The sequence below is a fragment of the Mus musculus genome, chromosome 2 (genome assembly GCF_000001635.26).
Source record: "Mus musculus strain C57BL/6J chromosome 2, GRCm38.p6 C57BL/6J".
In the NCBI taxonomy this organism is placed as follows: Eukaryota; Metazoa; Chordata; class Mammalia; order Rodentia; family Muridae; genus Mus; species Mus musculus.
Genome location: NC_000068.7, coordinates 17,446,604 through 17,460,075, shown reverse-complemented (window position 1 = coordinate 17,460,075; position 13,472 = coordinate 17,446,604). Strand labels below are relative to the sequence as shown.

At 39.5% G+C, this 13,472-nt stretch overlaps 1 protein-coding gene across 11 annotated transcripts in view; it reads left to right on the top strand.

Annotated features, from left to right (window-relative positions):
* Window positions 1–13,472, top strand: part of Nebl (nebulette) — a 392,277-nt gene that overhangs the window by 274,874 nt on the left and 103,931 nt on the right. For 9 of the 11 annotated variants that reach the window (XR_003953725.1, XR_003953726.1, NR_156124.1 and 6 more), the window contains 2 exons: window positions 7,482–7,586; window positions 9,766–9,876. The exons of the other annotated variants lie outside the window; for them this stretch is intronic. Coding sequence is in view for 6 of the 9 variants with exons in the window: in NM_001362722.1 (NP_001349651.1) it covers window positions 7,482–7,586; window positions 9,766–9,876 (216 nt within the window). In the remaining 3 variants the exon portion in view is untranslated. The remainder of the gene's footprint in view (window positions 1–7,481; window positions 7,587–9,765; window positions 9,877–13,472) is intronic. 11 annotated transcript variants of the gene reach the window in all.

The following is a 13,472-nucleotide window of genomic DNA, read 5'->3' as shown; positions in this document are numbered from 1 at the left end:
TAATCCAGATTCTGTCTCTTCCGGGTTGTGTAGTCATACTATGTTTTATGGTGTTGTGTTATCAAGCTCATGTTTGAGAACCCCCAAGACTTTAAAATTAGCAGAACGATATCATTTGTCTTGGAAGGATCTCTAAGTGAATGACTTTCAATATGGAAGGCCTTTATCTAAATGAATAGTACTTAACATTCTGAAGGCCATTTGAAGTTTCTGTCAAAGTCAATACTTTTCCATTTGCTTTTAATTGCATCTAACATTTCTTTGCAATATAGTGTGTGTATGTGTGTGTATGTGTGTGTGTGTGTATGTGTGTGTGTATGTGTTAATGGAATTGTACACTGCAAACACTGGTTCACATGATAATATCATTAAAAAAATTTTGTTTTTAGGAACTAAAGCTAGTTTATATGCTATTCCAAATGAAATCCTAGAGTTATTTAATGTAAACACATCCACATACATGATAAATTTATAAACTAGAATTCTAAATTTATAAGCAAGACTATTTCTTACTTGGTATGAGAACCCACCAAATACTCATAAACAATGTAAGAGAACTACTGGCTTAAAAAACATGGAGCTCTATGAAATGAAGTGTGTTTGTATCTGAATTCAGGGAGCTGAGCACAAAACTGGCTGCAACTGTTCTTTGTAATTTGCAAGTTTGTTTCCTAGGCAGTAGCGTAATACTTTGGTCAGTTCTCCAAGGCCAACTTGCTAGAGTCAACTCGACAATAACCTTGGAAATATTATTGATGCTGGTGGATTTAGCTCTTCAAGTATAATGATTATAGTTAAGATGAGATGTACATAAAAAATGCTGCAGTTACTCTTCAAAACACTGTGGTGACTGATAAGGGATAGCTACCCTAAGTTACTCTATCGGTAACTTTTTTATCTTTTGACCAACTTTGTAGTAGATAAAAATGGGCATACTTCTTCCCAAATTCTTGGCATAACATGTTACATAATTCAACTTTGAATTATTTATTTATTTGTGTTATTGCTTAGTTATAACCAGAAGTTGCTTAGCATGTGAAATATGTTTTGTAAACTGCAATAATAAGACATTGGCTGTGATAATTATGATCTTGACACCAGTGGCAGTTAAGATGTATTGAGCACCACATGCCAGGTGTTGTTGATTGTCAGGGTGGGACTCTTATTCATCGCCCTCCTCCCCCCGCCCCACGTCCGCCATTTCACTTTACTCCACTGTTGCTTCTCAGAGTGAATACCCATGCAAAGCTTGTTACTCCCTCACACATCTACTTAGTGACAGCCATGTCACCATTTAGAGGCAGCTTGAAGGTGCTGCCTCTTCCCACTCTGGTATGTTTTCACTGAAGTGTAGTTATTGCTGGGCTGCAGCTCTAATTCGGCAGGTGATATATTGGAGTGTTTGGGGGAGGATTATTATTGGTGACTTAGGAACCTTCTTGTAGGGAGGCACAATGGCTTTTTATACTCGGTGACTGCCAGCACCACACATTCTCTCTTCTTTAGGTGAGATCAAGCACATGGGAGAGATCTCTGTTTATTGTAGATTTATGTTTCATGGTGGAATGTCTGGACTACTTAAGTATTTAGAATATGATTATTGTCCCTTAATTCATGACTGGATATGTGCTCATATTTCACTTCATCGTAGGCTTCCGTACTGATAAGACACTCGTTTAGCTGTTAGAATTTTTACATGGATCAATAAAGATTCTGAAAAAATACACTAATTTCTAAAATAAAAATTATATGAAGGGTTTACACCATCATCTTAATACCAAATATTAGGGCTGACATTACAGTTGAGGAGCGGAATGTGTGTCTAGCATGTACAAGGTTCTCAACTGCAAACCAAATAAGCTAACAACCAAATATTGAATAAATTAAATGTTTATGTTCCTAAATGTTTCAGTGAACTATAACTGAAAGTTTATTGTTCTTCTTTAGTGACATCAGTAATTTTATGGGGAGCAAATGGCCTTATATTTGAAATTTCTTTTTCTTCAAATCAACTTATACTTAAAAATTTCATCTCTGCAGTATAGTAGCATAGCCAGCTTGTTGTCTAAAATACATCAGTCATAGAGTTAAAATAATAGGTATAAAATTGATGTTCTGTCACCTTAAATAGACCTGAGTTCTGGCTGAGCCTGTATTATATGGTGTTTCTAATTGGGAAGGACTAGATTGGTGCCCCGCATTTAACCTAGGACACCAGTCTTTTTCAGCCATCATGCCAAAATCAAAAGGGAACACCTCAAATGCTTTGGTGGCTTTATCAACCATCCTGTCCTAGAGGGGCTAGCTGTTTTTTGTTAGTCTGTCTTTTTGTTTGCTTGTTTATTTGTTTTTTGAGGGTAATTTTGTTTCATATTACTGAGTTTAGATTTGTTACTGAATGAAATTGTAGGCGGGAGGGTTGCTGATTTAGCAGAGCCCTGAACCCTAAAGCTTGTGGAAACCCTCATGTGTTGGAGACCAAGCCATTCATTCATTCAGCAAGCTCCCCAGGATTGAAACAAGGTCAGTAGGACCCTCAAGCCTTGGGCATCTTGCTAGCCTTCCTCCTTGCTACATGTATGCTAATCACTACACACATGCCTTTATATTGTATAGTCCAGGAAGCCTCTGTGTAGGATCCACATGTCCTAACTCACAGGTACAAACTGGGAGTTCCATGGCTTTCTAAGAGCACCTGGGGACAAGGTTCAAACAGAGCCTGGCTATCAGTCCTGTCACCTTGTATTGGTACCTTGCCAACACTGGCGTGGGGGGTTATGGGTTCCTTTGTACCAGGTGCCTTATATGCCTTCCATCGGTTCAATTACTCTTCTTTGGATTTCTCCCAGCTCTGTAAGTTTCTATAGCAGCATCAGAATCAGAACTGTGCATTTTGGAGTGGCTTGGAACTGACGGAGGTGATACTTGGTTTCTTTCCCAGTGTGCCTTATAATGCGGTGTGGAGTTTCACGGGCTTAAGGACAACAGGGCTTTTTTCAGTCCTAATTTTTGACCTGTTGCTGATAGCTTGTGCCTGTTGTCTTTTATAGCAGAGCGAATGATTATGAAATGTCGAGGAATGGATCGAAAAACAGCTTCCCTGCATTCTTCCCTCACCCCTTGAGAGTACTGAAAGATTATCTCTTTGAGTGTGCCATTTAACTCAGAGAGTCGGGGTCATCAGAAGCCTTGGAAGCCCTGGAGACCCTGCTGTATCCAGGCCCTTCCCAGACAGTATGTAGAAATGTTAAGCAAGACTGGCTTGGTGTCAGCACTGGGAGGTTTCCCTGCATGGCACTCTCTACAGAGACAATGTCATTTTTCAGGTCGAGTTGGGAATCAGTGTAAAGCATTTTTCTTTCTTATCCCTTGCCTCCTTTTCCCCATTGCTTTTCCCTTCCCTTTGCATGTCTTTCCCATTTACTTTCTGCTTTGTGTTTGAGCTGTCTACACCATGGAGATTCCTTTGTAGAACTCACATCTGCTCTGAAGAACATCTTGTCTCCCGGGCAGCCTCTTTATTTCCCTAACTAAAATCTCCGGTATTTGATTTTGGATGTCAAACACCTCATCGATAACTTGTATCAATTAGACTTGTCCACTAGATTGAGCATCCAGAATCTCAGATCCAATAACATTCTGTCATTAGAAAAAAAAAAAACCAATTGGCCAAAAAGGAATCTTCGGTAGGTTTCACGTATGTGAAGCGGAATGAGTCTTGCGTGGGGCTAATTAGGCTTCATCAGTGGGCAGCCTGATTCGATAGTTTATTTCAAAGCTTGCAGAGTATTCACCTGCATAGGAATGGGGACAGATTTTTCAGGTAAATGAAATTGTTCGCTGTGGACAGGTCCTTCCAATGATGAAAACATTAAATTCTGTGGCTACCTTCCAGAAAAAGCCCAGTCTGTGTTAGAAAATGTAGGAGAGTGACCTTGGTCATGACTGTAGTTCTTTCTCTCAAGGGTAACTGAATTTGACTGATGTGATTTCCTTTGTGCAAAGACTTCCTAGATAAACATGCATGTATGAAGAGATAGTCACAAACATTTCCACATCTGTCATCTACTTTGAGCCATTGGCTAATCTTGTCCTCACCAAAAGAGCCGTGGGGAGGAACAGGAGGCAACTGCGAGCTAATTTCCCTCTAAGTTTAGTGGCAACATGGTGGGATTAGTGGGGCAAGCCAAAGAATAAAGTAAATGTTTGGGACATCTCATTGACCATGACACCAGCAACATTGCCTTACTTTTGCCTTTAATTTGAAAACATGCTGGGTTGCGTGTTTCCTGTGAGACAGATGGTTGCAAGTAAAAGCAAGAGCTTGCTTAATGCAGTGGGGATTATTTTCTCTCTGCATGTAAAGGCCGAAGGTAGGTGTTGCCATCTCCACACGGTGGCTGTTTTCATCTCCTTCGTTCCTTTTCTTCTTCTTCTCTCCCTTCATCAACATGCTAGGTTGTCGCCTCATGACATCACTACTGCTGGCCCCTGTGATGGGGCAGGGGAGATAGAAGCATGACTGTGCAAAGCTTCTCCTTCTAGCCTAGAAGTGTTAGAGGCTCTGATGGAAAAATTGCACTAAGTATCTTGTAGTGGACCTTTGGCCTCCTTGACCCTTTACCCTCCCAGGCTAATCAGTGGCCAAAGAAAGTGCCTGTTTTAGAGGAATTGAGGTTGAGTTCCATTCAGGTCTGTGTGTTAGGAGAGAAGGGGATCTCACCAATAGATGGAGCCAGTCTTAGACTCTAACGTGTGGACAAGGTTGTAGATAGCCATCCATTTGGTGGTTTGTATTTGAATGAAACTTTACATGGTTGACTGATGTTTTCATTCATTTATCATTTCCTGTTACACTGGCATAGGAATCCTATAAATATGTAATAGAGTTAATTATGTAAAAGATTACTAACATTTACTTATTGTTATGCATATTGTAAAGTTTATTAGGAATTGCATACAAACTCCCTGGAAACCACACACACACACACACACACATTCATTAGAAAGCTAGCGCCTATCCTGGTATATGTGTGTGTGATTTTAAAATTTGTGATGAACACCAATAGACAAACAACCTTAAATTTGTAAATTAAACTTAAATTTAAAGATGAAAAGGCATCCACTTTTTAATAAAGATCAGAGAAGGCCATAGAGCCTGGCAATCAAGGCTGAACTATTTGCCTGCAGAACAAAGGAAGGGAATACTTCACCGGCATCCCCAGCTCCTGTCCTCAGTGTTTAACCCCTGATAGGCATTATCAGAAGGCCTCTAGCCATAAGCACATACCACTGTAGTGAAGAATGTGGTCCTGATGGAAAAGATGGTGGCAGGAGATAAAAATAATGAGCCAAACTTAAGCCTAATGATAGGCTATTTTTTCTCACACTTAATTATATAACAGGGATACTTTTTCCCCCTATGATCAAAATAGCCTGGTATTTATCATCCTGCCATTAACGATTTAATTACTAGTGACTGAGGAGAGAGATTTGCAGGAACCTTAAATTATGGCTAATCTTTGAGAGGAAAAAAATGTAATTTAGTGTTCTGATAAGATAAATACGTTCTCCTGTTGATTTCATGAATAAAGCAATTTTAGGCATTAATATCTATGAGACACAGCAGTGGACTATAGAATTTTGAAATTACTTATTGTATTTGTATCTGTTTACATGTTAGGTCAGATTAGGCCCCTCCAATAAGATTTGCATATAGGAGAATCACCATGGAATGTTAGTCCATTACATCAATATTAATCATGCCCTCTTAAGAGCTAGGCAGTAGGTACAAGTAAACTTCCCATTTAAATTATAATTAGGAAAACCATATAATTTATCATGTGGATTGGGACATTTTTCCAGCTTAAGTATTTATAGTCTTGTGTAGATAAATATGACTTTATTACAGAATGATACAAATTTCAGAAAATTACTGCCAGCCTCTTAGCTTCTTTCAAGTCTGCCCTATCCAACTTTCAAATTGTCCATCAGTTAATATGACAGCAAACACTATTGGCATTTCTCCATATTTCCTGATACTTTTTGAGCTCATGTATCATGTAGAATCTGCCCCCAACAGGAGAATAATTCTGGCCTCTCTCCAAGTAGTGCTTGCTAGAGATTCATTTTGCCAGTGAGTTTGAGAAAGCTGAGCATGTTCAGTAAAGCCCCCAGAAGGTTTTCTGGTGGATCTGCCCACTCACAGCACAGTGGTGTTCTGGAATGATCTGTACCACCTGGAAAGCATTCTGGGAAGATTCTGGGCAGAGGAGAGTGGGTGGGAGGGAGGCACTGGATGCTGATAATTAGGGAAGTGGATTTGAGGCAATCAATTAGTAACAGGCCTGTTCTAGCCACAGGTTAAGCCCCCTTCTCTGATCCAGTCTGTAAAGGCAACAATACTAAAAGTAATACACTCATCTCTTCCTCTACATCTCCATATTTTGCATCTTTTCTGAGGATTTCTTGTTTCCTACCTCAAGGCAGCTGTCTAAAGCCACAGACTGTGTGACTAATAGGCCCAGGTTTACTTGTGTGTGCTTGAATGTATGTGTGTCTGTGTGTATGTGTGTGTGTGTGTGTGTGTGTGTGAGAGAGAGAGAGAGAGAGAGAGAGAATATATGAATGGTATGTATGTGTGCATGTGTGTATGTATATGTGTGTGCATGTTTTTATGTATGTGTATGTGAGAAAGAATATGTGAATAATATGTGTGTTCACATGTATATGTGCATGTGTGTATGTGTGTGTGAGAGAGAAAGAGAGAATATGTGAAAGATATCTGTATGCATATATTTGTATGTGCATGTGAGAGAGAATATATGAATGATATGTATGTGTGCAAGTGTATGTGTGTGTATACATGTGTATGCATGTTCATGTGTGTGTGTGAGAGAGAATATATAAATGATATGTATGTGTGCATGTGTGTGTGTGTTTGTGCACGAGTATGTGTGCATGTGTGTGTTTGTGCACGAGTATGGGCCAGTGTGCGACACTGCCCATGTGTGGAGGTTGGAGGACAACCTTGATTGTAGGTCATTCCACCTTGTTTTAAGGCAGGCTCTCTCCCAACCTAGCCCTGAGAATCAGCTTCTGTGGCTTCTCCCTCTTCCTTCCATCTCCTTATTCCATCCAGGTGTGCTGGATCTACTTCTCTGGCTTTTAGGAAGGTTCGGGAGATTTGAGTGCTGGTTCCCATGCTTGTAGAGCAAGGATCTTCACCTACCAAGCTGTTTCCCTGGGCCCTCAGCATTGAGGCCTACTGATGACTGATTGTTACATATGGAAAGTGCAGTTCTCACTCACAGAGTGGCACTCCCTCTGCAGCCTGAGACTGAACCTCAGAAATGGCTGCTTGGAGCGCCATCCTGTCAGTCTTCACTTCAACAACTGGGCTGGAGTCACTTAACTTGCTGTTGAGAAAAAGTTGTCTAGAGTTGGTTCTTTTTTCTTATGTCAATTATTTCCTTTTTCAGATCCATTATAAAGAAGAGTACAAAAAGTCTAAGGACAAGTGTACGTTTGTGACTGATACCCCTATGCTAAACCATGTAAAAAATATTGGTGCTTTTATTTCTGAGGTAAGGTCTAGAAAGCTCTAAGTGGAACTTGGCTTTCTTTATTGTATTTACATAGATAAAAATGTACATTAAGGTTAGAGAATAGTTTTGAAAGTAACACTAAATACTGATCATATCCACATTATCTAACTACTAACCAAGTTAATATGTGCAAACTGAGCTTGCTGTACTTCATGGGCCTATGTTGTTATTATATTGAACATGCATAGTTTCACTGTAGTTATCCTTTCTTTATGTAGAATTACTCTTGAAAAATAAATATTTTTACTCATGTAGGAGAACGTTCTGGTAGCTTAGTTAATTTAGCAGTTCCAAGTTATTCATTTCCTAATGGACTTACTTTAGAGGTAGATAATTGAATATCATATTGGAAATAAGTAAATTTTGTTGGCAAAGCCCTTCAAACATGCCATCTTTGAGAAGTAATTTTAAAGGAGCTCTTTTGGAGTGGGATGAGACTTAGCTGGAGAGAGGATTAGGAGGCCAGAGCACAGGAAACGTTGTTTCCAGCTCGAAAGCCACATAGCTTCTCTATGAATAGTCAGGGCTACAACCCACAATGCATCCTGACATGCCATGTCATCATCTCTATGCAGAGGATTTGCGTTTAGTCTGTGAATGAACTTGAAAAAGAGAATGAATAAAGCAGCACTGTAAATGACTGACCTCTAGTGTTTTGTAAGTAGTGTTGGAAAGAGATAAATATGATACGCTCAGGATTATATAGTAATGTAGTACAATTTGGAGAAAAAGCAGTCCATTTCCTGTTATTAACAGAATCTTTAGCTATAGAGACAAAGATCTGTAAAAGATATGCTCCATCCATCAACATCCAAATCACCTCTGGGTGAAGGGGTAGGGGTGGGGGTGGGGGAGGGGGTGGGGGTGGGGGTCCTGAGGCCTCATCACATAAAGAATCATGATTCTTTTTTCTTGTATTAGCTGCAATATTTATCCTGTGTAGAGAAACTCTTGGTGTTCTCATTTTATTTCCAATTAATGTTCCTGAAGGAGTTAACTGCAGAGGAAAAATTACAAGTGGTTTCCTGTCCTGTTCCCCTGAACCTAATTTTCCCAAGAGAAAATGGTGACTGAGTGTTTGTCTGTTCAAGTAACTCCAGAGCTTGTTCATAGTTAGTGCTGGCTGAGGACACACACAGACACACATACAGAGACACACAAACACAGACACACACAGACACACAGACACACACACACACACACACACACACACAGAGAGAGAGAGAGAGAGAGAGAGAGAGAGAGAGAGAGAGAAAGTAAACAAGCCTCCACATTCCACTGTGCCCAAGGAAAGCCAAGAAGGCTTCAATAAAGAAACAATTCTCTTCCTCCTCTTATGTATATATGTATGTATTTATGTATGTATGTATTTATTTATTTAATCATACAAGTTTAGAGAATCAAATCTGACAAACATTTATACTGTGTGTTCTGATAGGAACAGGTAGTCAAAAATTTTTTTTAACTTCTAAAAACAACTTTGCATCAGAGACATAAAACTTTTCCATGTGTCTATGTTGAGCATGATGTTTCCGTTCACACATGATAGATACTGCGCAAATCTCAGAAGGTAATGCTTCTTTCTCCTTGTCCTTGTTTCATGTCTGTAGCCTCTGGCTCTCCTCTCCAGTCTTTTTAATAAAATGAACAGTAATCTGTTGTGAACTATGGTTGCTCCACAGTTCTGTAGAGAACCCTGGAACAAAATTATTGTAGCCCATTGTCTGGGTTCTTGTTATCCAACATCACAGCCCTCCTGGTGTCTAGTCATCACAGTGTCTGGGCAGCACTACTGTCTGCCTTTAGGGTCTAGGCAGTAAATTCTAATGACTTGTATATTGTGGCTCAGAAGATCTCATTGTTCTCGGACCATTTATTCATTGGCCAAATGCATGAAGCCCTCAACACACAGGCTTCAGAAATTCACAGATTGAAACAGGGACTGTTCTCTGTCCTTCCATATGTAAAGCTCTCCCCACAATGCACTGGATATATTTCTATCTTTCAGAATATGCGTCCATCAGATTTATTAATGTAAATTTAAATAACCTGCAGGTGTTTTAAACCAATCATGTTTCTAAAGTAAGCTTTCTTTTATATTTATGATAGCCAAAAAAAAAAAACAAACTTATCTTTCTTTTCCTTTTTTCCCTCTCAGGCAAAATACAAAGGTACCATTAAGGCTGATCTTTCCAATTGTCTGTATAAGGACATGCCTGCCACCATCGACAGTGTCTTTGCAAGAGAAGTATCCCAGCTTCAGAGTGAGGTATGACTCAAATTTGTAACCTGTGGAAGGTTTTTCTCATTTAATGAGCATTGTTTATCTTGGTTATCACATACTAAACAGAAGGTGGAAGCAACTGGTTTATACTGCCAATTATCAGATGTGTAATGATGGAAACTGAAAGCAGCCTTCAGTCACCTGTCTGTTTCTCCATGCCCCATCCATTGCTCTTTAAAAACCTGATTCCAATATCATTCAGACATTTTCATAGATGGACTTTTGACAGCTACTGTCAAATGAGTCTCTGATTCAATATATGACCCCAAAGCCAAGAACATTTCAGTAGAACTTACAGTCAGGAAAACAGGTTACAGGTTGATTTGAGAAAATGCACAGGTCCATGCTTCCTCTACTAGACCAGTGTTTTAGGAGTGTTGTGTCCTGTGGCATGTGTTTGCCATTAGGTAATCTAGAGCCACTATTCAGGGACTCCAGCAGGTGAAAGGAGTTATTTCAGTGATTCTAAGTTGCAGAAAAACTGAAGCGATGTCAACATGAAAACAGGAGTGTAGGGATGTGACTTTTTTCCTTAAATAAGATTGATAGGCAAGGCATTCTGAATGTCCTCCATGTCTTGAAGTTCTAGCTACAGAATTTCCAACTAGAATATTTTGATGCTTTCTGCCTTATTTTCTTTATTTCTTATTTTCACAATCTGATGATCATGGTGACAATGGCGTTGATGTTGATGCTCATGCTGATGGGCTGGTGACACTGCTCTGTACTCCATTTTCTGTTATTTGGCTCTCTAAACTTCATGGAAGACCCTCATCTAACTCATTTCCTGCTCTTTACTTGGAGAAGTCCTCAGAAATATATTGTTCTCCTTTCTAAGGAGCAGCTTCCTTCTGCATAGTTTATGTTCTCCATGTGCAGTGTAGGTCTGCTATAACATGTGTTTGCTGGATCAGGTGCTGAACTTCTTACTTCTGTATATTTGGTCACCCTAACAACTCCACAAGATATCTCCATTGTAGGGCTGTAGAAACATGAGAGGGTAAGTAGCTTTCTCAAGGCCACACATCCAGGAAAAACAAGATCCAGAACTCAAACATGGCTAGCTAATCTGCTTCCAAAGTCTGTGTCCTCAACACAAGCCGTACTTCATCTCTCCAGCCATTTCTACTACTGGCTTTCTTATTAGTTAAATTTATTTCTGTTTTAAAGTACATGCAAACCTTTGTTTTGAGATAGCCTCAAATGTAGCCCAGGCTGGCCTCACACTTACTATATAGCTCAAACAGAAGTTCAACTCACGGTCTTCCCACTTCAGGATTCCAGGTGCTAGCACTATGAAGCCAAGTGCCATATTCCTTGTTTCAGTAAATTTACTTTCTTCTTTAGATTTTTAAAAAGTAGAGGCTACCTTGTGTTTGAAAAAAAAATTCCCAAATGGATTATTCTGGAAAAAAATTAAGCATAGAAGCATTCTTAGAACATCTTTAAGTAGTAGTTCATTATTATAAATTTAATATTCTCAATCCAATGTGTCCTCAGCTTGGCAGTGAATCTGTTTCAACTGTGCAAGATGAATCTCAAACTATATGAGAGTGAGCTTCTGCATGGCTGACTGTGATGAGTATGTCTTTTAGTTGCCCTGCCAACATCTGGTCACTTAGCTATTTGTTGATGATATGGGCTACTTAACAAAGCACATAATTACAGCACAACATTTGATCTGAGACAAGTAACAATTATGCAAGAAAGAAAAGGAATGTGCTCTTATGTTTGTGCTTGGTGAGGAGATAGTTTGGGATTTGTGCTAGATATTTTTATGTCAATGCACAAGCTAAAGTTATCTGAAAGGAAGAAATCTCAGTTGAGAAATTTCTTCCATGAGATGGGGGCTGTAGGCAAGGCCGTAGGGCATTTTCTTAATTAGTGATTGATGGAAGAAGGCTCGGTTCTTTGTGGGTAGGGCCATCCCTGGGCTAGTGAACCTGGGTTCCATAAGAAAGCAGGCTGATCAATCCTTGGTGAGCAATCCAGTAAGCAGGACCTTCCTCCATGGCCTCTGCATCAGCCTCCATGTTTTTGTCCTGGATTAGTTCCTGTCCCGAGTTCTGTCAATGATAAACAGTACTGTAGAAGTATAAGCCAGATAAACCTTTTCCTCCTGAAGTTTCTCTGATTGGGGTATTTCATAGCAGTAATAAAAACTCAAACTAAGACAGGATACTTGAGTTCTAAGTTTTTTTTTTTTTTAAGTATAAGAGTTTTAGAGTTGGCCATGTTTTTGTTAGAATAAGTTACCATATACATCATTACCATGTTCTCCTATGATAGACACCATAGGTGGACTTGTATGCACCACAAATTATGAACACATCTCCTGTGATTAACTTCCAACTTGCTCTAAGAGAGAATTTTTTATTTTTCCTAAGTGTCCATTTCAAAAGTTGACACAACTGTAATCAAGTCTCTTTAGATTTGTATGCATCCATTACTATTATTGCTATTAAGATAGTCACCTCAAATTTACCTGGAAGAAAACAAAGATGTACCTGTGGGTGTCTGTGTATAATAATTAAATTTTAACTATGGGTGTGTAGGATCAGAGTTGGGATATCCTCAGACTTGAATAGCAAGTGTCTCCCTGGTTACTTTTATAGTCCACTTTCGCCTAACCTTTCAACTAACTCTTCTCTGAAGTTGCATACACTCTTGAATGTTTAACCCAAGTTTGTAATTTTGTCGTCTGTGCTACAAAGAAAACAAAATGTGTAGTCAAAAAGCAGCAGTATATTCTAGTTTGGAATCTGCTATAAGGAATTGCGAGAAGGAGCACGCTCAGAATGACTTCTGTGTTGGCTCACTTTAAGGGAGTTTCCCACACTTCTGAAGTATAAACGAGTTTACGTGTTGATAGCTATTATGCATGTTTGTAACTCAGAATCACTAAAGTAGCGATTTCCCCCTGGTAACAAGCTTGAAGGGGAAATTAAACTAGGCTCATACTTTCTTCTAGAACGTGATTGATAGGAAGACACAAGAGAAAGGGGGTCCTAATGCTTGTTGGAGACCAATGTATAAGTTATATTAAAATAAAGACCCTAAAGAAACCCAAGAATGGGGTGGAGTGTGCTTTAAATCTATGGGATTCTTGCCTGCATGGCTGTTCCCAGGCCAGGTATGAATGCCACTGCCCCACAGAAGTGATTCAGTTAGCTCTCACTGGAACTGAGCAGACGTAGGCTTGATGTTTGTGTCACTGGTGGCCATAGGCTTCTGTACTGCAGTTCATAGATGTCTGGTGTGCATGGTGTGTGTGTGTGTGTGTGTGTGTGTGTGTTGAAAACATCTACTGGAAGTGAAACCAGACATTCGTCTGTAATCCCCAGCACTTGGGAGAGAACTAGGATGATCAAAGTTTAAGGTCATCTTAGTAATATAGTAAGTTCTAGGTCAGCCTCAGTTACATTAAACCCCAACTCAAAACAAAATCTACTAAAAGACAAATGTAAAAATCTCACCTATGTGAACAGGTTTATATAGAGTGTCTGAAACCATTGCCAGTGCACTCGGACTTGGCTCTGCAGCTCCGCGCTGTTCTGAACACTCTCTAAGTGTGAGGAAAA